Below are 27016 nucleotides of genomic sequence, written 5' to 3' on the forward strand. Positions count from 1 at the left end.
GCACTGCAACAGGTTGCCCAGAGAAACTGTGGTTCCCTGATCCCTGGCAGTGTTCAAGGTCAAGTTAGATGGGGACCCTAAGCAACCTGGTCCAGTGGTAGATGTCCCTGCTCACAGCAGAACAGTTGGAACTAGATGATCTTTAAAGTCCCTTCCAATCCAAGCCATTCTATGCTTCTTAAATTATTACAGAATTGGAATCATTGAGTGGAAAAAACCAAAGAAACACACCAAACATATGTAGGCTTGGTGTCATCTCGCTAAACAGGTAAAATATGTAAGCTCATATTCTACACTCTAATAGTTTACTTATTTATTAAAGGTTTGTAATGATATACATATTGCTATTACTTAATTCTTTGTTTTGATGCAAAGATAAAATTTGAAAGCTTCTAGCTTGTTCGTCCTTCTTACTGCTACTTCTTCAGCGATCTCTAAGGCTCAGCCTTGCCACATAAACTCTGTCCCTTTACTTGTCTGGCAGAAACAGTTCTGCTAGATCATAAAAGACTGAGCTCCCAAAAGACACACACAGTGGAATATAACACTTTCGACACACAGTGGAACAGAACTGTTCCTCTGCCAAGAAAAGATAAATTACAGAAGTTAAAATAACCAGTAACTTCAATACATAAACACAGCTGGTTAGCAAGAAATAACCAAACCAACAAGAAACAATTCAACCCAATCTAAACTTGAGAAATGCATTTTCTTTTTCTTTCAATAAGAAAGAAAGAAATGCTTCTGTAGTAGGTCTTTCAGATATAACGAATTAGTATTCCAGGATGACTTCCTGCAAGTCAGCCTTGCATAAGAGATCATTTATATTTTGAGAAAATTGATTATAAGCAGTTGAAGCAAGCTGCTCATGCTAAAAAGCTGGGGTTCACTAAATGAAAAAAAGCCAATACAAACTGACTTGCATTAACTCTGACTAGAGTAACATATGCCTAAGGTACCTTCACAACATATTTTAAAAAGTTCTGTTCCCTATAAATAAGAATATAATAATTAATAAAAATTAATCAGGCCTAAACCCAACTTACATGAATGTTCTGAATCATTTAAATATTTTTCACAATTGGTTACTGTGAAGAGGATTGTGCTGTCATATGCAGAGGATTAGGATGTCACGTTGGAAGTGATCAGGAGCGGACGGATTTATAAGAACCACTGATCTGCTTTTATGGGAAGAACACAAGCATATCTTTTCATACATTTTCCAGAATGCAATAGCAGGAATATTTTATAGAGAACAAAACACAAATAGAGGGTAACAAGGATATACCACTACTGAAAAGCTCAGATAGTTCAGAAAGTCAAACTTACTGAACTCTACTTCTGCAAGAATTCACTTGAGCCTGTGCTGCGCCTACAAGATGGACCTTGATTTAATCTTCATGTAACAGTATATAGTATACCAGAGCAAACTGAACCAGTACAAGACCTCTTCCACACCTATCCTTAGAAGCACAATTCAAAAGCAACAAACATTCACCTGAATCAAAAGTACACTCAGAGAACACATAACAGAACTAGACCCAAACAACTGCGCAGACAGGAAGGTTCCAGTTTAGAGGCACTAAGTAGTATAGGCTGATAGGAGTTTTATTCTGTCTTTTCTTTTTAAAGCTATTGGTAAGTTTGCCACTTGAGGCACTTTATGAAATGGACTTTTGTCTTTACAATATGAAAAAATAAATACAAATCCCTTTATAAATTAGAAATAAGGTGGAATGTACTAAGGCCTGCTTGCCTGTCTCACACCGCCCTCCTCTCCAGCCCCCTATTTAGTACATTTTTCTTTGAAATTAAGTTTTCAGTAAAATAAAAAAGGGGCAAATTGAGGTCTGGCACCTCTCCTTTTTCCTCTGTCATTTTCATACATAATATGATAATTTATTAAGGGAAGTAGCATCTTTCTTCAAGAACAACCTTCCTATATCATCACTCCTGTAAAAGTCAGCCTGCCTGCACAGGAGATGCATTTTGTCAGTGGGACTGGCTTTCCAGAGATGCACAATACAAGTCATGCCTCCAACACCTCATGGAACCAGTTGCTACTCCCTTCTTCTGAAGGGAGAAAAAGCCCTACAGGAGACTGAGGGGTTGCTATAGGTAAATCATGTCATCTATTAGCTGTCATGCAAAAAATGTGGACATCAAACCTTGAAACAAATGAGTGTTCAGAATATCCATAAGAAACTGTCAGTTTTGGGCTTCCAGGACAAGTGAGAGACGAGCATACTGAGGAGTCCAGCAAAGGCCCAGTAAAACTATTTAGGGACCAGGGCACCTCTCCTACGAGGAAAGCTGAGTGAGCTGGAACTGTTCAGCTTGGAGAAGAGAAGGCCCAGGGGGGATCTTACCAATTTTTCATAAATACCTGAAAGGAGGGTACACAGAAGACAGAGCTAGGCTCTTTTCAGTGGTTCCCAGTGACAGGATCATAGATGATGGGTACCCTGAACAGCAGAAAACAGCAGTCACCTCCATGAAAAGAGAGCAATGGCATAGGTTGCCCAGGGCAGTGAGAAGCTTTTCCTTAGAGAAATTCAAAAGCCACCTGAACATGGCCCTGGTAAACTGGCTCTAGGTGATCCTGCTTGAGCAGGGATATTGGACAAGACAACCTCCAGAGGTCCCTTCCAACCACGTTATGATTTTGTGAACATCAACGAAGTAAGATTTATCATTTTCAGAATAAACTACACTCTAAATGGCACATGCTGTTCAAACCTCAGCAACGTTATTAAATGTTGAGCTGTAGTTCTCATCAATGCAACACTCTTTAGAACATGGTTCAGTAAATACAGATTGGGAAAATTCTGAATAAGTATCACTGTTGGATCAATAATTAAAATGGATGAAATTACGTTTCAAAATTACTTTTAGCAGTAATAAGGCAACAAATTTCTGCTTTGTTACTATGCTTTGATATTAAATATAAATCACAGCAGTTAATAAGCCTCTGGCAAGGTTAATTAATAAGGCAATATCAATCAAATATGAAGTTCTCACGGGACAAATGATACCCATGGCAAAAACAGAGAACAAGAAGAGACGTTCATCAAAAACTAAAAGCCAGGCAAAGACCACATTGTTTCCAAAATGAGACCCTGAACTGGACAAGCATAGCACAAAGACAACACTTTAATACAGTACTTTAATGCATCACCTAATACAATAACTCTAATGCAACAATTTTCATGTTAAACTGCATCTGAACAGAAATACTCATCTACGATGTGCCAAATATCATTGGGTTTTCCCCATTGTAAATTTAAAGTCATCAATTATTAATCTTCTGTGGAATAAAAATCTGGAAACAAATACATGAAAAAATATTCCCTGATGCCCCAAGGCATTCAATCAAAACTTTTGGAATAGCTCCACAGCAGTTCTAGGCTTCACATGAAATGAAAAACTAATTCAGTTTGACTACCCAAAAACATCTTGCTTCGGCTCAAATTCATCAGCTTTATTATCTATGTCTATGCACAGGATACACTATTCTACAAGTGCCCTCTGATTACAACGCCCAAGATTTTGGAGGAAAAAAACCCAAAACATTTCTGAAACCATAGATTATACGCAGCTCTTACATTTTTGCACCCTTCCTGAACAAGATGACATTACAGGATCCATCTCCTCACTGAGCTGGGGTCATACACCTCATCTGCTGTGCAGGTACTGTGTGTTTTCAACTCTCAGTGAGAGAATTAGAGGCACTTAGTACTTCTCTGAATCAGTCTCTTAATGAGAGAGGACCAGGTAGCCTCCTTGACTTCATTTACTGAGCCTAATGCATGGAAAAGACAATGATGAGGAAATTCTTCCTGACAATGAAATTTATTTTTACTTCCAATTAAAAACAAATGAGAACTCTATTGAAAAAAGTAGCATCACAGGATGTTATGCTTGCAGAGTTAAACAAGTGTCAGGAAATACATGAATTCATACAGAATGTGTCATAAATTAATTCCGAATTAGGAGTCAGCTTTTAATTACACTATCTCGTGCTAGAGGTTAAACATACTCCTGAGCTCTCCCACTGATAAAGAGTCTTGATGACCTTCAGGGTATTTTTGACTATTCAATCAAGTACTTTCAGTATGAAGCTGTCTTTATTTCCCATGCTGTTGTCAGAAGCCATTGGCATCAGAAGGCTGATGGAACTCTACTATAAGGCAGAGCAATAAATGTATACAACGACCAATATATGAGCTTTGCTAACAAGAGAAGAGTTCCCAGTGCTCATTAGCTTAAAAAGGTAGTTTGAGCCTGAACTAAAGATGTCCCAAAAGGAGCAGAGAAAGAAACTTGGAGCTCTCAAGCTGGTTAGCCACCTCATGCTGCCTACTTTCAACTTTCTGTATGTTTGCCAACATACAGAAGGAGGAAGGACAAAAGCCATTGTTTATTATGGAAGGGCTCAAGTTAAAAAAATAAAATTAAAAAAAATCCAAACCACTTAACACAAAGAGAAAACCAACAATATCAGAGTTATTGTTCATGACCAGTGACCCAGGAACATGAAGAACCTGAACCTAATAAATTAGTATTTTTTCTATGGTATCTGAAGAGAATTATTTTTATTACAACCAATCTAGCCTTTATGAATAATACATGCCAGCTTCAGACAGACCAAAAGAACAGTTACTCACTACAAAATTACCTATAGGAAGGGAAAAAAAGGACACGTTTTTACTCAACAGATCTGCTTACTGATACTTTCAGTCAAAAAGAGAGCCAATAACTTGCATGTATTTAAAAAAATGTCAGAAAAGATAACATTCTTGCACAGCCAACCTTGCTAAGAATGAGCACAAGCCACCACACTGTGCTTCTGCTGCCAGAAGTACTCTTCACATGCTGGGATTAATGCAGCCATTATTGCCTCAACTAGTCCAACGCGCAAGGGAAGAGGGATTCTGCAGGACACTGTACTCAAGTGACCTTCAGCTAGGTATTCCTACCACTTAAGCAGAGAGATCAAGGATGCTGTAAAACAAGACAGAGATCACAGGGAACATACAATTAGGCTTGACTTGAGATCTAGAAAGAGATTTATCCACAACCAAGAACATAAGAGGTTCAATAAATGAAAACAATGGGAAATAAAACCCACTCAGTGCACAGGCAGCTACACCCAAAACAACTGCCTTGGGAACTAGAACACAAATTGGGCTGTTGTTGCATCTTCATAAAGGGCTTCACATCTGACAAAAAATTGTTGAGAAAACACAGATAAACAAAACATTCATTACTCCTGTGGCCTTCATGTAATGAGGCTGAAGCCTTAATAAAGGTCAGATAATAGTTCTACTGGATGTGTAGAACGTTAAATACCCATCAAATCAATTGTTGCACCTCTCTGTCTGCTGCGAGTTACTGCAGCACACACTTCAGTTTACTAGAAAGATTACAAATTATTTTGACAGTCTTTGCCACACTTTAAAGTGTTTCCCAAACACCGAAAAATTAAAGGTTCAAAATTCAGTGGAAGACTATGAAGACGATCCAAACCTCATCTCCTCCATCTACTGTTCAGCAAGAGCTGCTATTCCAACACTGGATTCTAATTATGTTTTACAGACATACTCATGCCAAGGTCAGCAGCTTTGCAGAGAACCTGTCCCAAGCAGACTTTAAAGGAACAAAATATATACTTATGAACAACCTGTCACTTGTAATATATCTGTTCTGAAAGCAGGATCCGAATGCTTAAGTTTCACAGGCGTCAGTTAAGCGCTACATGTCCAGCCCAGAGAACACTGTACTTGAATGTTATTAGCTGATGGTGGGGGTTGTCAAACATAAAAAATAAGGCACCTCCGGAAATGTGAAGATTCTATCAATATTTTGGAGTAAAAAAATGCTGAAAACCAGTTGGGAGGGAACTTGCAGATATATGCCAGCAACTAACTTAAATTCTTACTAACAAGATGAAAAAACCACAAAAAACAACAACATATTAAACGGAAGTACAAATAAAATGAAGCTTGAATATATTCTCTTTACATGCACATACCACTTCCTTTTTGAAATTAACATCACAATAAATAGATTGCAAAGGACAAGTTCAGTGCAATGACCAACTCCACCTGTGAAAAGTCTGATAAAAGTCTCATATAGATCAGACATACCTATGAATAAAATGCTCCCCAAAAGATATACCGTTTTGGAATTCTTGACTTTTTTAATAACACACTGTGAAGGATACGATTCTAAGACTGCCTTCTTCTAGCATTTCTAACATTTAGAAAACAAGACAGTATATTGATGAGGGGAAGGTTTAAAGTGAAAAAGGTAGTATTTAATACACAAATTCTTGAATGAGATGAAGTGAGAAGTCATGATTGCAAAATAGAATGAAAGCAAAGCAGGTAGCAAAATAGACATGACAAAACGATACTGAGTTCGAAGCTGGTATTACCATCTCCCCATCCACTGCCAAAATCCCAGAAAAAAACTTTCACACCCCAACTTTTTTTGTCCCAACTCTTCTAGCTATTAGGACCAATATTAAGTGTGTCAAAGTTACACATAGAGGATATTCCAGAGGGATAAATCTGTATGCCACACTAATCTGACTTGCCTTGCTTCATCAACTGCAGCCTAATACAGGAAGAGCTATTTGTTCTCCTTTGCCTATCACCTCAAAGAAACTTTTCTGGCTTGAGAAACTGTCTCTTTTTGCCAGGATCCTCTATTCCAACATTTATTTATTTATTTATTTTCTTGACTGAATATCCTATGCAAACAGAAAGTACTTGTTTACGCATTATTTCATTGAAATAAAAATAGAGTTGAGAGCATATTGACAGAATTCTTCAAGACATAAAAAAGGAAAAACCTCAAGTTTAAATGACTGGACCCATTGTTACAATGTATAATCAGTACCAGCCAAGGCAGCAACAATAGCCCTCTCATGCTCTGCTGAGAAGGTCGCACACAGGATTAAAGCTGACAAATCTCCATGGGTGCATGGTTCCACAGAGCTTGCGTCTTCAAGATTAAACCCTTGGTTTTTTATTAATACTACAAAGAGTAAGAACAAAACCTTGTTAAATCAGATACATAAGCTCATTTCAAGAAGTGCCACTGTTCTAACTCAAACTCATGAAGCTAAAGAAAACCCCAAGACAATCTCAGGAAGGCTGAGGCTGGTCACTGCACCCAGATAATCCTTTGCTAAGTAAAGGTCTCTGCCCAGCTACAGTCCTTGTACTCACAGAACACTGTTGGTTTCCTCTGGCTGAGTATGTGCTCTGCTAAGCTTGCAAGTCTACTAGATGAGGATCAGGCTTTTTTCCCAGGGTGCTTAAACTGGCTACCAGCTTCTCCTCTATTTATGTCAATCCTGTCCAGTTTCAAATTCCTGTATGAAGAGTCAATAACCAAAATGAAGACCTCCAAGAAGCAGCACAGTTCAGAATCAGACAGGGGCTGCCAGTTTCAGAGCAGGATCAAAGACCCACAAAAGCAAACTAATTCCTTTGTTCTATGCTCCCCTGAGGCAGAGCAAAGCTAAAACCAGTTCTGAATTGGTAGAAGAAACATAGCAGCTAATAGCAGAGTTGACTTCAGACGAAATACAACACTATTTACACTGTACTAGAGCTGCCCTTCAGATATAGTGAGATAAGTACACCTTGCTCCTTGGACAGGTTCAGCCCTCCTCTGCTTCTTGACTCGTGCCAAAAGGCACAGGAAAGAAAAGCTGCAAGCCTGCAAGGGAAAGAGACTGACAGTACACACAGATTAATCAGCAACTAGTCAGAATTAGACATACAGCACAAACGTGACTTTTCAGAAGAACTTTGTAGTGAGATCAGCTGAGAGAGATGAGGCCAGAGCAGTGCTGTCACAACAGCTTCACGGAGATTAGAGCAATTGCACTAACACTTCAGAACTGCAAAGGTTACATTTGTCCTGTGAAATACTTTATTCTGGTAACTACAAAACTCACCAGTACACTTTTACTGTAAAAAGATCTATCAGAAATCTGGTTTAAAAAAAAACAGTTGCAGGAGATGGAGGAAAGAAAACAAGGAACACACTCAACTCAGATTAAGCTTATTTCCCCAAAACAAAGAAACCTTTCTGAACTCCCTCTGACCCATGCCTCTGTCATCTATGGAACCTCAAGTATTATCAAATCAATTACAGAGGATTTTATAGAACTTAAATAACCCAGAAAGGTCCTGCATTTATCCCTGCCAGGTATGTGTGACTCCCATTTCCAAAAAAGGCCACTGCAACACACTTGGCAGCTAAGTAAACTGTAACCAATTATCACTGCACTACTTTTGTTGCAATAAATTCACCAAACTGAAAGACTTTTCTGATACACTGTAAAGGTCTGTCTTTCCAGTTCAATGAGTAATTTATAGCTGTCATAAGGCTAATTATATTAAAGCAATCAATATAAGCCTCCATGTACTGCTTACAATAATAAACATTTTTTAAAACATCAGCCATGTTTTAGTGTTTACAGTCAGAAGAGCCAAGTTCACTTTTATTAGATCAGGAACAGATTATTTAACACTGTGACACATTTCAAGTTCCACATGAACAAGACGAGACACATAAAAATAAGAAACTTACATTGTGGGGTTTTTTTTCCGCAAATGTTTTTGAAAGATGACAGAAACACGCCTAAAAGTAAAGTTCTACTTGCCTAAGACCAGATAACATTTTAGGTTTTGTTCTTCTACACAAAGTAGAAAATGCTATTCTTGGACTTAGAAAAGAAAATTAATAACTCTTGCCTTCTTTAACCATGGATCTTTGAGAAATTTACCGGAAGGTGGATTGTATTTTTAATACCTAAGTTAGCCACACTGAGATGATTTAACTTTTCTCGTACGTGCAATTACAGCAAAACACCATTTACATAAAAGCAGTTGGTTCTCTGTTGCAAGGCTCTTTCATGCAAGCACTTTGCACATGTTATTTTTTTAGGACTGCACCTCTGCTGGAGCACAGTGAGATACACAACAGATCTGTCTGACTCCAGAAACAATTTAGTCCTGTTTGTACTGCCTGGGAGCTAGTAAGCCCTGCAGGGACAGATACACCCCCTTTCAGCCATGAGACCATAGTTCTGCTTGATGAGATCCAGTACTGCTGCATGCTACATTACTGACTGTGATCTCTGCCAGCTTTACTGCCCAAAACAGGCATTCCCTAAGCAAGAAGTACAAAAAAAGCATGCTGATGGGCTTAACAATTACAAGTCACATCTTCCAGTCAATGCAACTGATGCATTGATTTATAGGGAAAAAGAAAAGCTTTGGAAGGAACTCAGAGCATCTGGCAGTCAACGTAAGAAAGGCCTCTCTTCTACAAGTGTTCTCAACCTCCTCCCAGTAAGCAGAGACAAGCAGGCTCTCCCATCTCTTTGCTATTGGGAATAATTTACTCAAATCCTCTATTTCCACTCTCCTCAGATTAATGAAACAATACCAGACCAGCTGGCAAGAAGTACAGGAAGATGCAATTGAGTGAATGGAGCTTTGATTTGGACCTGGAAGAGTGTCTTGGCACCAGAGGTTGGTCCCTCTCCTCTTCCTGTCAAGCTGGAAAACGGGCCATGGCAATGCTTCAAGAACATTCAAGTCAATGTCTGTCCCCTTCCAGAGTGGTGAGGGTATTTTAGCTGTCTACTGAGTTTTGAACCGCTTCTTTTCCATAAGCAGATAAACTTCTTCATACAGTCATTTGCTGGTGATGATACAGACTTCAGTCATCTAAAGTTCCCTTCACATGAACAACAAAGTTTTTACAGTATTATTCCCTAGATAGGTAAGTACCCTTACCTATTGAACAGGGGACAACAGCTACACAGAACGCTGAACAACTGCCTCAGTGTCAGATGCCAATACAATGACTGTACTGCATTGCTGTGCTTGGTAACTAAATAACAAATAAATTTTTAATCAAATTTGTTAGGTAAAAAGATATAGTAGACTGGAAGTAGAAACATTACATTTGCGCAAAGCATGAAACAGAGGAGAATGCGGTTGTATCATCTGGAAGCAGAAAGGAGAAAAAGGAAGGATGAGCGTATCCTCTTTTGGTCCACAAAAATAGAAAGAGGGGGAAAAAAATTGCACTTCCTCCATCTCTTAGTATTTCACAACCCTAAGTATAGGACAATTAATTTTTATAGCCTAAATTTAATCAAATAGTAAAAATGTGTCTGTTCTATGATCAAATGAGAAATTCTACAGAATATAAATTCTGAGACACTTTCAACTGTAAGTCACCACTTGCAACTTTCTCTACAGCAATTTACTGCATGATGTATAGACAAATATTTCATTATGGATTGCAAGTAATAGCAATCACAGTGTAATTCAGTGTTCAGAAAAAATTATGAAAGAGTGCTCATTTTTACATATTGCTTACCAAATCCTTGTGATGAGTCTAGAAATTAAAAAAAAAATATATCATTCAAAGTATTTATAGTACATTCTGCAATGTCATGTATTTTTTCTTTTTTGTTTGTTTCTTGCACAAGACAAACATTAGCAGGCAAAAACCTTCAAAGCCTACTTCGCTGTTAAACATTTTAATAACAAATTCACTTTTAGCTACAAAAGTTAATGACAGATTATCTGTTAATGCTAGTAGAAATCAGGTAAGGAAGGGGAAATACGAATATTGTGCACTATATGCATGTTTGCAATAAACTACAACCTATCTTTTATAGGACAATTTAGTTCATTAACATTCAAGTAACAATTGTAAATGGATGGACAAAAGACAAATAGCCATAATGCCAGTTCTCTAAATTTCGAAGATTTAGGTCTATAATAAAAGCTAAAGCTTCTCATGATAGGTTCATTTCAGGAAACAGATGCAGAAATGGTACTTGATTTGCATCTAACCCACAGAGACTAAAAACATCAGGACAATGGTAAGAAACAGGTCTTAAACAAAAGGTTCAATATGTTTAAAATTTTAGCTTTCGAAGTGTTAGTACCTCAGGCATGGAATTGTGAGATGATGGTTCCAGAAACGTTAACTTGAACCGGAACACAATTCCCCTATTTTTTTATGCTGCAGACTCTCTCCCAGTGAGTGTTCAGTTATACTTGTTTGATGAAAATCAGTATATAACTTATTCCTCAGAAGCCCTGAAGACATAACATTGCTAAATTGAAACACAGATGGCTTTATTACTTCTTGTGCAATATTTTACAAAAAATTTTAATTACTCACAATCATGCAACCCTACTGCTGATGAAAAGGCTGCACAAGCAATACTTCCATCCAGTGTTTAAGGGACTTCGAAAGGACAGTAATGAATGAAATTGAAAGAACTTAGTTCCACTTTCGCAGCAGCAGTCAAGTTTTGCAGTTAATATCAAGGGGATAGAGAATGCATTTGGTAAAAGAACACCAAGAAACAGTAAATACAAGACTTCAAAGAAGAATTTTTACATTTAAGTTTTTTGAACCAGGCATACATTAGAGGGTTTCATTAAGTCAAACACAATCACACCCGCAGCACCTTGCTAAGTCACAGGCTGCCAATATCTGTGAAACTACCTCCCTTTCCTCCCCAAGGTAGGACAGAGATTTTTGAGTCTACTATGGCAACACATGGAAGAGCTTCAAGACCACACCTCACACCCTCTGTGCACAAACACAGACAGTCACTTCAGTGAGATGAGTGTAATTTTTCTCACCCTACCACATGCTTCATGACCCGAGGAAGAGGCAGGATACTAAGAATAGCATGACAAAATCCGAGTGCTAGTTGAGACCTTTCGAGCACAAGGAGAAAGTTCCTACACCCACAGTGCTTTAAACCAACAGCCAGGATCACTGCAATGCAGTGGCATCTAGGTTCTGGTCCTCAGGAAACATCAGGCTTTTCTGCTTTTAATGGCAACTGCTCGTTGTACAAATTCCTTCTGTATGAGGCTCCCCTTCCAGTCTGTTTCTTGTGTAATTTCACCAGATTGCATAAAACATGGAGGGAAAATGGATTCCCTGCCAAAAATTCCTGTCAGGAAACAACATCCACTTTTAAATAACCTATCGTGACTAAGGACCAAGCATGGGCTTTGTTTAAATACAGTATTTTCATTGCCTTTTCTGATGTTGATAACAGAGAGAGTAATTATATAACCCAAAGGCTCTGTAATAAATACCACTGTGTGGCTTATTATGGCCAGAGAAATAGATTTACTGTCTCAAAGTCTAAAACTATGGCAATATGTGAAATTCTCTCAACATTTGCTTATCTATTAAAGCAAACCTAAATATTTTTCTAAAAGTAGATCATGTGTATCAACATGAGGCAGTAAATAGTGGCTCACAAGCCAGGTAGGAAAATGAACAGATAGCAGAATTTAAAGCTTTGCAAAGCAGCAAAGTACTTGGAAACAAATGAGGAGTTCCAAAAGAGAGAAGACCCATACAACGTGTATCATATAGATAGCACTCACACATAAACAGCTTCCTCTTTTTCTCTACAGAATTAAGTTCCCTAAAATCAAAACCTTCTAAAACTTTTATGAAATGTATCTAAATATCTTGATTTTGAGAAGAATCTACATGACTTTACACAATGAACGATGACTGGCAGATCATCACAGTATGATCCTGTATTTCAGGCTTATGTCTTTTTAATCCAGCTTTCTAATTTATCTCTGTCAGAGACAGTATTTTAAACTGAAGTAATGGTGGGAATGAATCTGTAACATTTATTACACAGCCAAAGGTTTACTGTTAACATAAAAAGAAAGTCTGTGCTACGTTGCTACTCGACAGTTACCTCAGGAAGTTACCTCAGTACAATTCATTAGAAACACAGTACAACAACATGGGCTCTCCACAAACAGCTTTCCAGGTTGCTATATAGCTTTTAATGTAGGCCTAAGGAGTTCTACTGGTCAGCTATTAAGAGGTGTAAGGAAACAAAAGGTATTATCTACTCAGCCCCTTCATCGAGTGTTTTCAGGGCAGACCAGCCTCTTCACCAGCAGGAAAGGAATTAATGAATTCATCTCTTTCCTGAGTGAATTGCTCAAACTGAAAGAGAGAGGTCTGGGAAACTCTTTATATCCTCAAACCTTTCTTCTGCAATCCCAAATACAAAAGTCATAATAATAAGATGCTCTAACATGCTCAAACATAAAGTATCTGCTGATGTTTTACCCAGAACATGGCAACAATAAAATATAACTGCTCCTCAGTCATGACATATTTTCTCATCACAGATATCTGTGGAGGATATTCATTTTTCCAAGATTTGCACCATATAAAAAGAAACAGTGTTTGTTATTTCTGTCACCCAATTCCTAACTGCTTCATGAAAGCTAATGTCCATTATCATCTCTACAGCAAGCTGTTATGGTCTCAAGTTTTACTACATTAGGCATCTACAATGTTAGGTGGGAGATAGGACCAGATTCCCAAAATGCAAAGACTAAACTACATATGTATGTTGGAGTTGCAGTGCTTCATTGTTTGGTTTTTACTATTCAGAAAGACTTTACATCCTCCATGCTAATTGCTGTTATCAAGAACTAAAGTATTTGAGTAAAGAAAGAAATCCATAGTACTGAAGAGAAGTTTTATCCATGCAAAGCCAACCGAGCTAGACTCATAAACCACACCAGAGGCAGCCAAATCAAGAGAATATAAGCAGGATAAAGGGACCATCGGATTTCACCAGATAATAGTGACTTCTGCCTCTTTTCCAAGCTCCCTTGTCTCAGATAACACAAATCACTATTGCAAAGTGTTGTAAAATGCTGAAGCAAAGTAATCAAAGGAAAATGCCACTACACTAGGTGAGCTAAATGTGGAGACATCAAATATATGACTGAAATGCTCTGCCAAATTTATGAGATTACTATTCTGCAGCAAGCATCAGTATTAGAAGATTTTTTTCACTGAATGAAAAAAGCACCACAGCAGTTTTCAAAGTTCCTACCTCTTTGTATACACTACAGTTATATACTGCTGATTTACTCATCACATCAATTGTAATTAATGCTAATGTTGATAATTGATGCTAAAGCAGCAATGCTTGCAATACCAAGATAACGTACCTATTTAAGATCATCATTTCTGCTCAAAGTGATGACACTGCACTTTCCTTTTGCAAAATTAACCGCTTAGCTAATTTATTCAAAGTAAGTGTTGTATGGATGGGATTGTTTGCTTAAAAGAACATTTTAAGGTAGAGACTTGTTGTCGGGCATTTCCTGTTCAACAGTCTACAAGATCGCTTAACTGCTGAATCTCAGCAGTTCCAACTGCCATTCCTAGCAGGAGTCACCAATGTATCCAAAGCCTACATTACTTAACTCAGCTATTGTAAACATGAGACTGGGGGAATATTAAGAACAGCCTGTGTTATCACAAGAAGTGCCAATGCTATCAACTTAACCAGAGAAATGTAGGTCAAAAGTAAATTCTGTGATGGTAGAGTTGCTGTCCTTTCTTTTATGAAACTAAATCCCAAGTTGATTAATGGAATGCTGCATCTTTTTTAAATTACCCAAGGGCACAAATGCTTTGCACTAGAGTGCCTGGAACTGCTTCCTCAATTGATTAAAGACAAATGAAGTTTGAGAGAACTGTCAGCCAGGAGAATACTTTTTGGTGATCACAGACTCTGCTAAGGACTAGAATAATATTTTGTTTGATTAGGAAGAAAAATTATTCCTTCTTGTGCTACTAATACTTATTTTCTGTTCTCATTTTTATTCAGAATGCAAAAAGATAAAAATACCAGCCTGGAATTAAACTAAAAGTTTGGCAAATGTACAGAATTTGAAGGCTGTTCATCCTCAGACCCACTATAAAACATCAAAAACACCTTTGAGTACTACTTGTACAGTAAAATTACATTTTTCTTTATCAAAATGATCAATCAGCTATACACAAAACACAAATTCACATTCCACTATTATGCACTGAATGCACATACTAAATGCATATTACCTGTAATAATATAACAGCGAAAAAACAACAGGCAACATTTATGAGGCATATAGAAACTTCATATGGTATCTTATGGCATGGAGCAAATTTCTTTACTACTGACATTATTCCACACCTGTCATACAAATATGTGACTATTTTCATATCAGTCCACAATTCATTAAAATAAAGTTTTCAAAAGACAGTCACAGGTGACATCTTGCCATCAACTGAAGCAACATCAACTGAAAAGACAGGTTCATTCTTTTGTGTGACCAAGGTAATGGAAGGATTACCACAGGATTATCTCCAGGATGACTGACAGCCTACATAGAGTTACAAAAAAGCCTTTAAAATTAATCGTATTTTCAACATGCCTACCAGAACAACACAAGTTTATTTTTGTTTTCTTAAACAGGAAACTAAAGGAGAAAAAACGCACAAAGTCGAAATGGAAGCAAGTAACTCATCACTTCCTGCAAGTTCAAAACTATAAAAACCATAGGACTGCAGTGGCAACATTGATGAGCTGCCCTGTTTTAATGACAGATCTTCTATCACAATACAATGGTCCCCTTCCTCCTACTGCTATGCTCTGAGCAAAACCATAAAGTCCATCATGCACTGATGGAAAACTGAGGTGGGGAAAAGGAGAGAGGTGCCACTAGCACATAATCAGCTGCCTTCATTGGCAAATACTACAGTACCCAAGAGAGATATTAAACCCTTTTTTTAAGTCTCAACCAAAGTGTTTCTGAGCAGCAGAAAAATTTTATTAAATCCCTGCCACCTCCATCTCTTTAAATTGCTTTCTGATTTACAGTTCTTTTGTTGACATGCAAACACCAGCTTCTGTGCTTCATTCCATTTCCAATGTGCTTCCCAAAACCAAGATAAATTCAGAATGTCCTTTCAAGCTGGAAGTGCTGCAGAAACACCAAACCATATGCAACCCATATCCTCCAATATTTACCAGTCAAATTATAATCCACACTGTACCATACACAAGAACCATACACAATTTGCCATAAAGTGGTATTAGTTTTGCATCTTCATAGTGCACTGAAGAACTGCATTAATGAAGACTTACTATGATTCTCTAAGATACTAATCCTGTTGAAAACCAATGTTATAGAGATATTTTTTATTGTCCTTTATGGAGTTGGTATAGAAGAATGAGTAAAATAAGTACCATAGACAAAAAAGCTTAAAAAAGTATGTTTGAGTTCAGCTGCTTTCAGAAGAACTTTAGGTCATCTTTAGGAATCAAATTATTACAGCAATAAAGGAAAAGAGGCATAAGCAAACATATTGACCAGTTATAATTCATTTCAACCAAAGACAAAGGACGAGCCTGTTACAGAGTCTTCTCTAGTGTGCAGTTCAAAGACTTGCCTCCGGCACAGAGCCAAATACATACCAACTGTAAATAAAGGCAACAGAAGATTAACAATTTACCCCAAGTGAAATTACAGGAAAAAGTATGACTCTGTACTAAATGCCCACATGTTAGTTCCTTCCCCTAAGCAAACATGAAGCTCTTTATTGTAACTCCTCAGGGGTAAATTATAATTATCTTGCATTTATCATAGGGTAGTATCATATACTATAGCAACACCCATTGCAGCAAAACTTGATGGTATATTAAGTTGCATAATACCTTCATTTGAGACACAGCTTACAATTTTTGTACGTCTAAAATATTACAAATGCTAATTTTTTTTAACACATTAATTTCTACCACTACTCTTTTATCTATTATTTTCATAGAGGTAACAAAAGCAAATCCATTTCATTTCGCATATGAACCAACAAGTGGTAGAATGTGTTACAGTAAAAAGTATCTCCAAAGACATTTCTGAAGCAACACTTTGGGAGTGTTGACAAAGTGTTTTGACACCTTTGGTATTCTCCGATACATGTATAGCCCTCTTTCATTTCTTGGAAAACGTTCACTAATTTCATTTAGAAAGAAAAACGCTGAGAAGTTTGCCATTTGTGAAACAAAGATCAGTGATCTTTAACATGCACCTCAACTCAGTCAGCTCCATTCCCCTCCCAAAAGTTGTCCAGCAGTCCTTGGAACTCACCATAAACAGACAACATGCTTATAAACACTAAAAAATGATCTCACCTCTAGTTACACACTGTGACATTTCTGGAAAGCGAGTAGATCATAGTTTGCAATAGTTCATTTTGAAATGATGTAGAATAGTGAAGAATCCGGACCAAGTAACTTACAAAGTAGCTATCTTTTCATAACTTCTCAAGACACAGGTTCCTATACTCAGGACAGATTTCTAAGAACTGGTATCCCATTTAGCACAGCTCATTCCTCTGGGGCAGCTTGAAGATAAGTTCTAGAGAACCTGAAGGATGAGGTGTTAGGTGAATACAAACTCACCAAAGCAATTTATTAACATTCATTCACCTCTGCTGATTCAATAATTTGAGGCAGATCCTGTGACATACTCCCTAAGCCTCAGTATAGTGAACAAAAACCTGAACTTCCTCTTTCTAATACAGTGGCCTTACCTTCTCAAAGTGCTCATTCCACACATTTTTATTTGCCATGAATATTTGTTGAACATTTATTTGTCATGTGTACTCCAAGATGCTTTCGGTTCTTCATAGGCTTCAGAAAGGAAATATTAGCAAGTATACAAAATGCACCTTTTTATAATCAAAAGCATGGACAGTAGGATACAGCTCCCTACTCAGTACGCAAAGGTAACTCAACTTCACAATAGTCCTCTTCCACTGTAACCTTCCTGCTGTTACTTACAGCTGTTCTTGGTTTTACTCATAGCTGTGGGCACTGGAACTGGCCACAAAAAATTACCAGAGAAATTCCATCATCTATTAAGAACACAGAGCATGGAAATTCCTGAAGTAAGCAAAGACAAAGACAATCCCTTGATTCACCAACAGTACTTGAAATAAAAATATCAGCAAATCCAACTTCTAGTCAATACTAATTTCCTTAAATCTACTATCTCTGAAATATTATAATACTTCTTAAGAATGGTTACTGCTATGTAGGCAGAAGCACAAGTCTTTTCATTTCACATACATTAGTGTTTCTTAAATGTGTACTTTTACATTTCCACAACGCACGTTTCTGAAAAAAAGGATTAAAAGTCAAATTTCAGATCTAAATGACAAGTCTCATCATTCACAATGATGACCAGTATTTCTTATTTTCTTGAAAACCAAAGGCGAGCATAATGAAGATAGGAAGCCATGCAGCTTCAGGCAGATCCATCCAGAACGGTGAAGCCAAGGACAGGTCTTATAGTATGTTGCTATAGAAACTTACAGTAAAACTACTCCTTTTTGGCACTAAAAAAAAACCCCAAACCTGAAACCAACCCACATTTTAAATACAATGCCTCTTCCAAAACTAAGACTTTGCACATATTACTTACAACTTAGTGAACATTGTACATAAATGCATTCAGAGTATTCCTGTTCTCTAAACTCTAATCTGAAGAATAAATCCTGAATAAGTTACATTATGTAGCCATTCTTTTCACATTTATTTACATGTTCTACCATAACCTGAAAGTACTACTAATTGTACTGCTGTAACAACACCTGAACAGAGAAATCAATATTTAAGGCAGACTAAATTGTAAAGACAGGAGTCCATATGCAAGAAAACAACCTGCACTGCAGGGCTAGTCCAGTGAAAGAAGATTACTCCTACAAGTCACGTTTAACATCTTAGACTCTTCATACACAAGGCATTAGAGATTAAATATTGATTTTACATTATAGCCATTCATTATCACTAGGAACACTCACTCCTTTTAGCTAAACTGTAGCCAATAATTTGATTAGTCATAACCCACAATGAAGATCAAATTACATTAAAAAAAGCCTGCAATACGTTTTATAACATCTCTGCAACATCATACTGCTTCTTTTTAATACTCACCCACAGGTTATGCAAGCTTAGCACAGTGTATGCCAGCTGTGTTCAGCTATATCTCCATAGCCTGTCCAATATTAAAAATGTTAGCTGGAGATATTTCTTTCTACACAAGTTTCTCTAACATTCCCTAAAACCAGGCTTCTTGCACCTTTTCATAAGCATCAAGAAACCTGAGAGGTGGTGCTTGGTTCACTTCCTCTCAGTTGAAGCTGCATTTGTAAACACATTTTGAAAAAGCCAAAACTCACATCTGGAATTGCCTGTATTCAAACATCTGGCACTAAGAATTTGTTGAGAAATTCCATCTATGCTTTTGCTATAGCATCTACATGTCATTCAGGTAACAGGAACAGTCATAGTAGGTTCCCTTTGTAGTCACAAGCATGCACAAGCAAGATGCACAGAACTTGCTTTAGAGGCACCTAAGCTCTTTGGCAGTACTCTGGCATTTTTTCCTCAATTAGAGAGAAAAAAATCTGGACCTAAATCTATAACTTAAAGAGCTGAAAGTTCTTTGCTTCTAATGACAGATTCTTTCCAGTGCCCTGAATTCTGTCTTGTAAACCATAAATTAAAATCTACCCTCTTGTCAACTTCAACGATTTTCTCCACTTATAGGTGCAGAAAGGGTCAATGCTGAGTCAGCAGAACCTACATCCTCACTGCCTTTGTACCAGGACCCTGTGGTGTCAGGGCAGGGACTTTTGGGCAAATCACAGAAAGGACTCAAAACATTGTTGTCCTGCACATGAAGTAAGATGTTGTATCATTGCTGAGATGCCTACTTCCTTGTCTAACCCCAAACACAGCATAATTCCACAGCAAGTAGAATGCTTGGATCAATATTTCCTGAAATTAGTGGCAAGTTAGAGTTTTTAAATGCATTTTAAAGTGCATCCTTACTGACTGTAGCAAAAACAACCATTAATTATCTGACTTTCATGCAGAATTCATCCAGGTCAATGTTTTTTGATAAGCAAATTCTTGACCTCAGGTCAAGAATAAGGTCTTATTCTTGACCTGAGAATAATGCTAAGGGGTATCTGTTAAAATATTAAAGACAGCTTTTGAGAGAGGGAAAGCATCTAGTACACAGATGCACTACTGACAACTCAATCCTGACAGTCTGTGTGAGCTAGAAAACAGGTTCCTTTGAATCTTGGAACATTATGTAACAAAACTGCTGACAAGCTATAAAAAAAGATGTCTTGCTCTTAATCTTGTTAATGAACTCTTACTTCCAGGAAACAGCTGTAGTGCCCTAGATATGTTTTAATCCCGTTTTATAAGTCAAAGCAGTAGCAAAATAATGTATTAAGCTGCAGATATGATTCTGAGGAATCATTCTTTGCACCCAAAAATAATTTTAGACATAGGAGAGCTAAACTTATGACAGCTCACCAGAGCCTTGCCCTGGAAAAGTGTGCAGCTGTTTTAACACAGGAAGCACAAAGAGCACCATTTTCAGAGAAGGAGTAAACACTCTAAGACCTTTTTTCATAGGGAGAGAACGTGTCTGTCAGGACAACACATAAAGACATGCTACTCATTAGTGTGGCCTTATTCCCAAGCCTCATGAGCAGAAGCAGGGATATGATGTGGTATTTTACAGCCTCCTTCTCTGGATCCCTTGAGAAGTCAAAGAGCAGGCACAGGAACCAGAACAGTGACTATCTGCTCAAAAAAAAAAAAAAACAAACTCAGGGTAATGGACAGAAATGCTCTTTGGGCTCACCCCACACTGTTCATCAGAGTGAAAGGTAGCAAGGCTGACCTTATGAAATCACTTAAAGTAACAAGGTATTGATCACAAGTCCATCTGCTGTAACACTGAAGCTTGTGACAATGAGACCAATCTCCTGTTCCTTCCTCACTAGGAAAACAGCTATAAAATTGTTTTGCTTGGAGGCGAGGAGAGGAGGGAAGACAGACAGGGTTTTTTTGCTTGGTTTTTGTTTGGTTTAAGGTATTTGATACAAGCCTGCCACAGGAAGGAGGAACAAGAACTGATATGTAGAATCAACAGATAGTTACCCAAATGTCTGACTTGGCATTTTGCCAGTTTGATATGACTCACACTGACAATATTTTGATTAATGGAGTTTGGAAGAAGTTCAATATTTTATCCACTGTAAGACCCATGACACATACTGTAAAAACACCAAAGTTTACAGTAGTCTGACAAGAGAAAGTGTCAAACTGGTTTCTGGGTTTTGTCAGGTATGAGAATTTGTTTCTTCAGAAGCTTCTTCATAAGGTCTACTCATGCTGCAATGGAATATTCTGAAAAGAGAGCAGAAAGAAGAAAGCAGGCAAAAGCGATTCTCAGTTTAAAACATTTCATCATCTTTTACACAAGGCTCTATTCTAATGCCTTACTCATTCTTTGACTAAAAAGATAATTAGAACAACCAGAGTAGAGAGGGCCCTCCAGTGAGCACAGACATCTAATTTTTTTCTGCAAATAAAATACTTCTGGAGATTTGATCATGAATCACTGTGTTTGTCTTTACTACAGCTTAAAATGTGACTGTATAAATAAAGGTAGCAAAGCTGATATTCATCAACCCAGCTATGAAAAGCACTGTAATGGTTCTGCCTCTGGGTGACAGTCAATTCTCAACACTTCCCTTGTGCTATTCCAGCAATCCCACGCAACTGTTTTAAGTTATTAATGTGGCACCATAAGGTCAGTAATTTTTTTTTGTAAACACATTTTCTCAGGTCAGAAAACAGAATCATTTTAAACAAAAGAGAACCACATTGCCTGCAAAGAAATGTTTTCATACCTGCCCAAATCAAGTTTTTAAGTTTTTTCAGTAGAATACCACTACACAAATAGCTGATCCAGCATTCACTACCGGAATGGACACTTTTGTTAACTAAGAGTTATAGAAAGACAGTTTAAGTCACTCTGACCACGGTCTCCTAAAGTAAAGTGGTTGTTGACAGGCAAAGCATCTGCTCTGTTTGCAGCTGGTCAGCACTGAGCCCTTTCTATGCCTGCCCCCTTCCACCCTTCTAACTTTTCTCCCTTTGCAGTTGTTCTGAATGTTAAATTTAGAATCAGAACAGCCATCTTTCAACCTGTCCACACAGCTAAAATGTAGTAGGTCAGAAACATCTACCACAATATGATGATTCATCAATTATTTTCCATAAAATGATAATTTCACTTATTTAAAACACCCTTACTTCTCAGCATTCCTGACCTAAAACAAATGGACAAGCATTTTTAAAGTGGTAACTCTAAAAACAAACCAAAGCGGCACTTGAAAACAGCATTAGCAGGCAGTAAATGGCAACAAATAAAAGACAGTAAACTCTTTTACACATCTGTTTCTGTAAAGAGAAATATCACACAAACACACATTTGGCCTTGTAAGCTCTCCTCTGTCATTTCTTAAAAAAAATTAAATAAAAAAAAAGAGCACACAAACCCCGCCATGAACTGCAGATATGACAAAGCAAAACATTAGATGTTTAACTCTCAACACAGTCCAATCTTCCCCACTGCAACATTATGCATCTGCATGTCTGAAATTCAAGATTAATAAATATGTACATGAGAAAATCAATCATTAGCGTGTCCAGTCAGCCTCCTCAAAAAGCCTGCTATGATTCCTAGTTTCCCAGGAGCCCAGAGACAGCCTGCCAGAGCTTCAGTGGCAGAGGGGATGTACACGAGTTTGTACTACCACAGTCTAGTTCTGAGCACACATGAAAAGCAACTCAAAACAATCACCTTCCTAGTTATGCCAGATCTGCCTGGTTTTTCTACTTCAACTGATTTACAGTAAACTAAGCCCATCTATTTACAAGTCTGTATTACAGTTTTAGCCTCAGTGGCTCTGGATTTACTAACACTGAGAGTAAATAAAAATATAACACTACTGCCAAAGAACAGAGCCAGTGTATAATCAAAATAGAAAGATAATGGGTGAACAAGGGAAAAAGAACAGTAAATATTATTAATCTGATACCAGGTTGAAAGCTATTGCAAAAAAAAAGAAACTAAACTGATATGAAGTAGTAAGGCATAATAAATCAACCACTCTAAACACTAAATATGTGCATATGTTTATCTTATTATTATCTTACTATTTTTAGCCAATCTTTTTCTTTCAGAAAATGTACAAGAGCAGCCTGTCTGATAACACTAGGATGAAGTTGTGAGAAAGATTTAAATTAGAGAACCGTTGCAAAAAAATCTCACTGTAGAGAGATTCAAAACAGCTTTGCAGTGGAAAATGCAGATGGATCAGTATAGCTTTTCTCCACACATCCATTATGTCATTTTGTTTACAGAATATGGAAAAATAAGTTAACATGTAACAACTGCAATATCATAAAAAACATTGACATGTTAGCTCTAAAACAGTTACCATTTTGTTTCACTAGTTTAAAAACACTTATTAGAAGTAAAGATAAGCTTCACTTCTTGTAGTGTGTTACTTAACTGTTCAGCTGCCTCTAGCAAAGCAAAATTGAAGGCATCGAGCACTCACAGTTCCCTTAGCTTTCATTGTTCTCCTGATACAGTGGAAATTTATCATATCTTCCCTTAACTAGTTCTTGATCTTTAGAAATAATTGCTACAATAGGAATAATCCAGAGACAGATCCATGAAACAGCTACTTCAGTCTTTGTGGGGAAAAGCACCCAAAAATAAAACTATCTGACATGAAAAATTATAAAGAAGCCCTATTTTGAGAAAGTATCACATGCAAAAACTTTAACAGTTCTAGTTAAAGACTAAAGCTCCTACCTCAAATTAATTACAGGAAGAAAAAAAACCACCACAAAAACATACCTTCAGATTTAGCTTAGTTTCGGATTTGTTAACAAAAGTCTAAAAGTCCAACATATAAAATATATATGCCGATTTTTTTATCCCAGAAAAGATCACAAAGCTTTACAAAGTTTCACTTGTAAAGTGAAACTATACTTTAAACCTTGCCAGTTGATGACTTATACAAATGCAATAGAGTCAAGAACATCAAATCAGACACAAGATCTAATCAGTTTTCTTATAGGTTGAAAAATCTAATATATAGCAAGATCATAGAAGTTTCTTATAAGATTATATTTTCAATCACATAATAAAACAAAAAGATGTGTTGCTACATACTTCCTTTAGCTCTGCATTTTGTACAAAAAAAAGAAAATGAAAAACCCAAACCAAAAAACCAATGAACGAAAACCAACCAGACTAGCATGATTTAAAACAAATCCACAAAGTCATAGCTTTTAAGTCAGAAGTAAGCTTTGAACTTCACAGGCAGTTTTTAAAGTCATTAAAACTATTTAAATTCCTATCTTAAATATCAGCCTACATTTCAAAACTTCTACTTTGTCAGTACAGCTCATTATTTGCAGCACTTTAATATACTTTAATACTTGCAAAAGGCATGAACTTTGCAAGAAGAAAAGAGTACATACTCATACATAAGCTGAGTCTGTGTGTTTCTCCTACTTTTCCAGTGGTTTATCTCTCTTCTCACACCAGTTTTCTACTTGTGATCATTCAATTATCAAGTCTCATGAAAATCCTCAGTACCAAAATGATAAAACACAAGCAACAGAATCTATCCAGGCTTTCTGGTCAATTTTCTGTGAGCATGCTTTACATCCTTCCCCTTCCTCCTCCCACTATAGGATCTAGTTGTATGGAATAGGCAAGATGCCCCAGCACTTCCTAGCTGTAGTATGCTTGCTCCAGCAAGATACAATCAGTTATATTATAAAAAGCCAGACAAAGCTCATGCACTCACTCTCCTAAAACTGCTTCCAGAATCTCTTGGCTTTGTTGTGAAAGATTACCAAAATAACCAGTACAATCCATGCCACAACAAACAGTCATTAAAAAAAATAAAAGATCTGCGTGCCATCCTTATCCAGTCTTTCCTCCCCGCAGCAAGCTTTCACTACCAACCCAAAAAAGAACTTGCACAGCATGCCAAAACTGAATTAGGTCTGTGCCACAAGCTGCCTTTATTATTCCTAATGTTCCAAGTAGTTTCAGGAAACAGTAACAGAAAATTGACAAAGAAAGGATTCCCTTAGTTTCAATTCCATGTAAGACATATACCTAGTTTTCTGTTTATTTCAGTCATAATCCTGCTCCATTGACTTCAGTTTAGTGCTGAATGCCTGAGATATGAATAGCACAATAAGAGAAGGTGCATTTGCCAACCATAGATAGAGACTTCAGAGTATGCTAGATAATAAATAATGATGTTTTCAAAGAAGGTAATATAAAAATCAGACATAATAATTCAAGGAAATGTTGAAACTACAAGAAAAATATTGCATCTACCAATTCAGGTCTCGGTCCATGGTCCCTTTGTCACATATGGAAGTTCTTGAGTGTCCTAGTTACAAGGGCTGGGACCAGTTTATCACTATGTGGGTATAACCAAAACCGTGTATTCTACACCCTCTATGTCATTTCTGATGGACTGTTAATAAATGGATTGTTTGCAGCAGCTGCCCAGGGCACACCTGACACCTCAGACTACAAGATGGGTGTTAAAAAACACTGCAAGACGGGAATGTTCCTTTGTCTTCATACCAATGACTCAGCTGTGATAACTCCCCTCGGGAGGGGGGGCATTAGCACCTTCACACCCAGCCTGAGGGGTCATCTCTGCTAATGGGTCACAATGAACTGGCGTAAGAGGCAGCTGCAACAACCTAGACCATCAAAGATTTCAAAAATATCCCATGACTCACAGAGTTAAATCACCCATTGTGAAACTCTATACCCTGGGGGAAGTACTGGACATTACCACTTGAACCTGAGCACATATAATCTTGGGGTTTTGAGATTTCAGGTCTCCTCAAATGCAGAGGAGAACCAGAACTTCAACAGGACTGTGACTACCACTCTTGACAAGACTGTGACCATCATCCAGACCAACAGGTTTCCTTTTCCTTTTGCTTTGCAACCAATGGGGCCACGTGGTGCTCTGCACAGGAGCTAACAAACACCATTCTGGTCTTGTTCCAGGGTGTTGGGTTATACATCTGTCCTTGTGGGTTAAAACAAGGGCTGTTTTCTCCATATCATTGCATTTATTGTAATCTTTTCAGTAAATTGTAACTCTGACTTGTAGCCTCTCTTGAGTTTGGTTCATTTCTCCTCTGGTTTACTTTTAAACCTGCACGCTGGGCTAAGAAAGTTACCTTGCCAACAAATTCCATTTGTTTTCTTCTGGGTTGTTTCTGCTTGCAATCATTTTGTACACAGACTACTGAAAGCAAAATTAAAACACAACAGATAGCTTATCCCATTGACTATTTTGGGGGAAAGAGATGGGTTCAGATGTTTGCATGTAGACAAAGTTTCTGAATAAAAGAAAAGAAACTGACTACAGCAAGCAAAAAATTTCCTTAACATGAACTTCTGCTTTTGACAAAGTAGAACACTAGTTAGCATCTACCCAGGAAATATACAGAGATGATTTAGAGACCATTACTGGGGTCTAGGCTAGAATAGACTAAACACAAAAATGAATGACTACTCAGTAACTGAATTCAGGTGGAGGACATCGGATGTTTCTCGCTTGTGTGACAGGAATGACTATTAATGCATAGAACACCAGAAAAAAGTTGTCTTTTCCAGTATCCTCCAAAACCAGTTTGCAATAATCCAAATAGATCAATGCTTTTATTCTTACCTCAGCCTTTCTTCTTCTTTTTTACGAAGGCTGAAATCTCGCTGAACCACCTGGAGTACATGCTCTGCTTCTTCATCAGTCAAGCCAGAAAGATCCAGTTTTCTCCCCATTATATACTGTGTCCTGGATATGAGTAACTATAAGGAATATCTGAAATCAGAGACAGAAAAGAACAAAAGAAATTGAAAGCACTGCTATTTTTCGTAAGAGTGTTGAGATCACAAGCACATCTGCCTAACAAAAGGAAAGCTGCTACCACAAACATCAGAAAATAAATGAATCTTTTTGGTTGGAAAAGATGTTCTGTGATCATTGAATCCAACCGTTAACCCAGCACTGCCAAATCCACCACTAAACCATGTCCCTAAGTGCCACATCTGCACATCTTTTAAATATCTCCAGGGATGGCAACTCAACCACTTCTTTAGGTAAGCTGTTC

At 37.4% G+C, this 27016-nt stretch overlaps 1 protein-coding gene across 4 annotated transcripts in view; it reads right to left on the reverse strand.

The window, feature by feature from the left end:
• The window catches only part of MYRIP (myosin VIIA and Rab interacting protein), a 212958-nt gene that overhangs the window by 171979 nt on the left and 13963 nt on the right, over positions 1-27016 (reverse strand). For 3 of the 4 annotated variants that reach the window (XM_051789215.1, XM_051789214.1, XM_051789211.1), the window contains exon 2: positions 26578-26727. In XM_051789215.1, the coding sequence (XP_051645175.1) occupies positions 26578-26687 (110 nt within the window). In that variant the 5' untranslated portion in view covers positions 26688-26727. Of the gene's footprint in view, positions 1-14081; positions 14098-26577; positions 26728-27016 lie in introns of those variants that run through there. The other variant, XM_051789213.1, reaches the window with a different exon arrangement.

Source organism: Manacus candei, unplaced genomic scaffold (genome assembly GCF_025592945.1).
Source record: "Manacus candei isolate 608988 ecotype Guabito, Panama unplaced genomic scaffold, ASM2559294v1 h1tg000026l, whole genome shotgun sequence".
NCBI classification, from domain to species: Eukaryota; Metazoa; Chordata; class Aves; order Passeriformes; family Pipridae; genus Manacus; species Manacus candei.